Genomic DNA, 2,199 nt, shown 5'->3' on the forward strand with positions numbered 1-2,199 from the left:
GTTTTCATTTTGTTTTTTTATTTTAATACGAAGGAAACCTTCGCAATGTCTCCACACCAAAGCTAGAGTTCGATCTCCAACCCTTATTATCAAGTAAAACCTAGTCGTAGACGTTTACATCTCTAGGCATTTTTTCAATCCAATTTCAGCTAATACCCTTAGGTATGATTACAAAATCTGAAATTGTAATTGTCATTATCTCCCAAGAGCAAGTTCTAAAAATTATCAAAGCTCAGAATTGCACACTAATTCAAATAAAAACTCCAAATTGAAACTCATATAAATCAATCAAATTCAAAACCCAATCGCAAAGTATCAGCTTTAAAACAAAACTAAAAAAAACCCAGTAACCATCAATGATCACATCGGAAACCCTATCTTTGAAACTGAGAACAACATCAAACGGGCCATCAGCAGCATTATCCTGCCAGCACTGAGGCGCTAGCTTCACACTCATATTCCTCTTCAACATCGGCAAGATCCCATTACGCTTGTACCTAAAAACTCCACAAAAGTCCCAACTTTACAATGGTAAAAACAGTAAATACGAAAAAATGTAGGGGCCAAAATCGGCTTTCCACTCACAATTCAGGGTTCTTGCGGAGGAGGTCATCGTACATCTTGTGATAAGGAGTTCCGAATTCGTAGACGTTGGGCTCTCGGTACGATGGACCGGCGAGCTTAACGCGTACCCCAGTGCCGTAGGAGGAGACGTCGAAGCCATGGCGCTGGAGGAGGGAGTGGGCTTCCATGCTTCGATTCTGGTTCGAGGTGCAGACCATTGTGTGTCGGAGCTTTGGAGATTTATGCTTCATTTTTTGTTTGATTTTGTTGGGTTTTCTTTTGTTTTCTAGGGTTTTTTGATGAATTTGGGGGAGTGAGGTTTTGAGGAGACGGGAGACTACCAGATTTTAGGGGCGATTTAATTTGGGATTTGAGTTTTTTGGGATTTGGTGGGAGATCAGAGGAAACCCTGGAGGAGAGAGAAAGACGAGAGGCCGCAGGGAACTCCCGGGTTCGGCTGTCGTCGATCTACAACTTCTCTTAAAGTTTTCATTTTCTCCGATTTCTTCTGCTTTTTTTCTTTTTCTGCCATTAGGTTTTTTTTGCTGGAGAGGGTGTTGAAGATTTTTGAAGGAGATGAATGAACAGAGGCGATAGATACGGTAACAGATTGTTTAGGGCTTTTGATTTCTGTTTTGGAGTAACGTAAGAAAAATACTAAAAAAAATATAATTCTATTAAATTTATGATAGATGAAGGGTATTTTGGGGTAGGAAAAGTTTTTCTCATACTCCCTCTTTTAAAGGGAGAATGATTTGTATAATAACGAAGATTAGCTGAAAAAATTACGAAGGACATTTCGGCCCGTTCGTATTTAATTAATCTGTTTTCTATTTTTTTAAATCACAACCGTGTCCTTTTCCTCATAACTTCTTCTTGATTAAAACTAGGTTTGGATAGAGTTCTTCAGGAGGGGCGGTTACAATGCTAACCCTCCTAACATTGTGTTTGCTTACACTTTTTAGTTAGCAAGGGGAGGGGAGGGATGAAAATTATAAAATTCACTCACTTTCTCAATCTTCCAAAAGTGGACGGATTGAGAGGAGAGGGGAGGGGTGTCAAGTGGAATTTTTTTTTAACTTTAATATTGCCCTGGTCAAGTAACTCTCTTCCGTTCCCATCCCATACTCTAAAAACAAACACATATTATAGTGTACTCTCTCGTCCCCATGTTCTCTAACCAATCACAAATAAATACATTCTACCCTTTTTCTTTCCACTTCCTCCCCTTGGGTTAAGTCAATCACTCCCCTCCCCGTCCCTCCTTTGTATCCAAATTGACCGTAATTCTCGACTTGTTCTACCGAGAAAACAGATATTCAAGAAAAACGCAGACTTAAAAACTTTTTATATAAAAATAGGGATTCCGACTTCGGAGCTACAAGCATAGTTTCTAATTTAATTTATTGTGACACTCAGTCCTAGGTAGTTTCTAATTTAATTTACTATGACGCCTGCTCCCGAGAATAACCTACTGGGCAGAATATTTACAGTACCAAATATGAGGTGTACCATAAATACCCTATAACCCACATAATACAAAAATATACAAAAGTTATAGGTTTCATCATAACAACATCACCATCACCAATAATTTTAAAATGATGAATATTATCCTGTAAGGCTAATATATAC

General features: G+C 38.4%; 1 protein-coding gene across 1 annotated transcript; it reads right to left on the reverse strand.

Moving 5' to 3' along the window:
- LOC109846959 (RNA polymerase II subunit A C-terminal domain phosphatase SSU72-like) lies at window positions 226-815 on the reverse strand. Its single transcript, XM_020416200.1, has 3 exons — window positions 586-815; window positions 352-497; window positions 226-245 (listed from the first exon to the last, which is right to left on the reverse strand). The coding sequence occupies exons 1-3, from the start codon at window positions 813-815 to the stop codon at window positions 226-228; spliced, it is 396 nt and encodes a 131-aa protein (XP_020271789.1).

The sequence above is a fragment of the Asparagus officinalis genome, chromosome 7 (genome assembly GCF_001876935.1).
Source record: "Asparagus officinalis chromosome 7, Aspof.V1, whole genome shotgun sequence".
NCBI classification, from domain to species: domain Eukaryota; kingdom Viridiplantae; phylum Streptophyta; class Magnoliopsida; order Asparagales; family Asparagaceae; genus Asparagus; species Asparagus officinalis.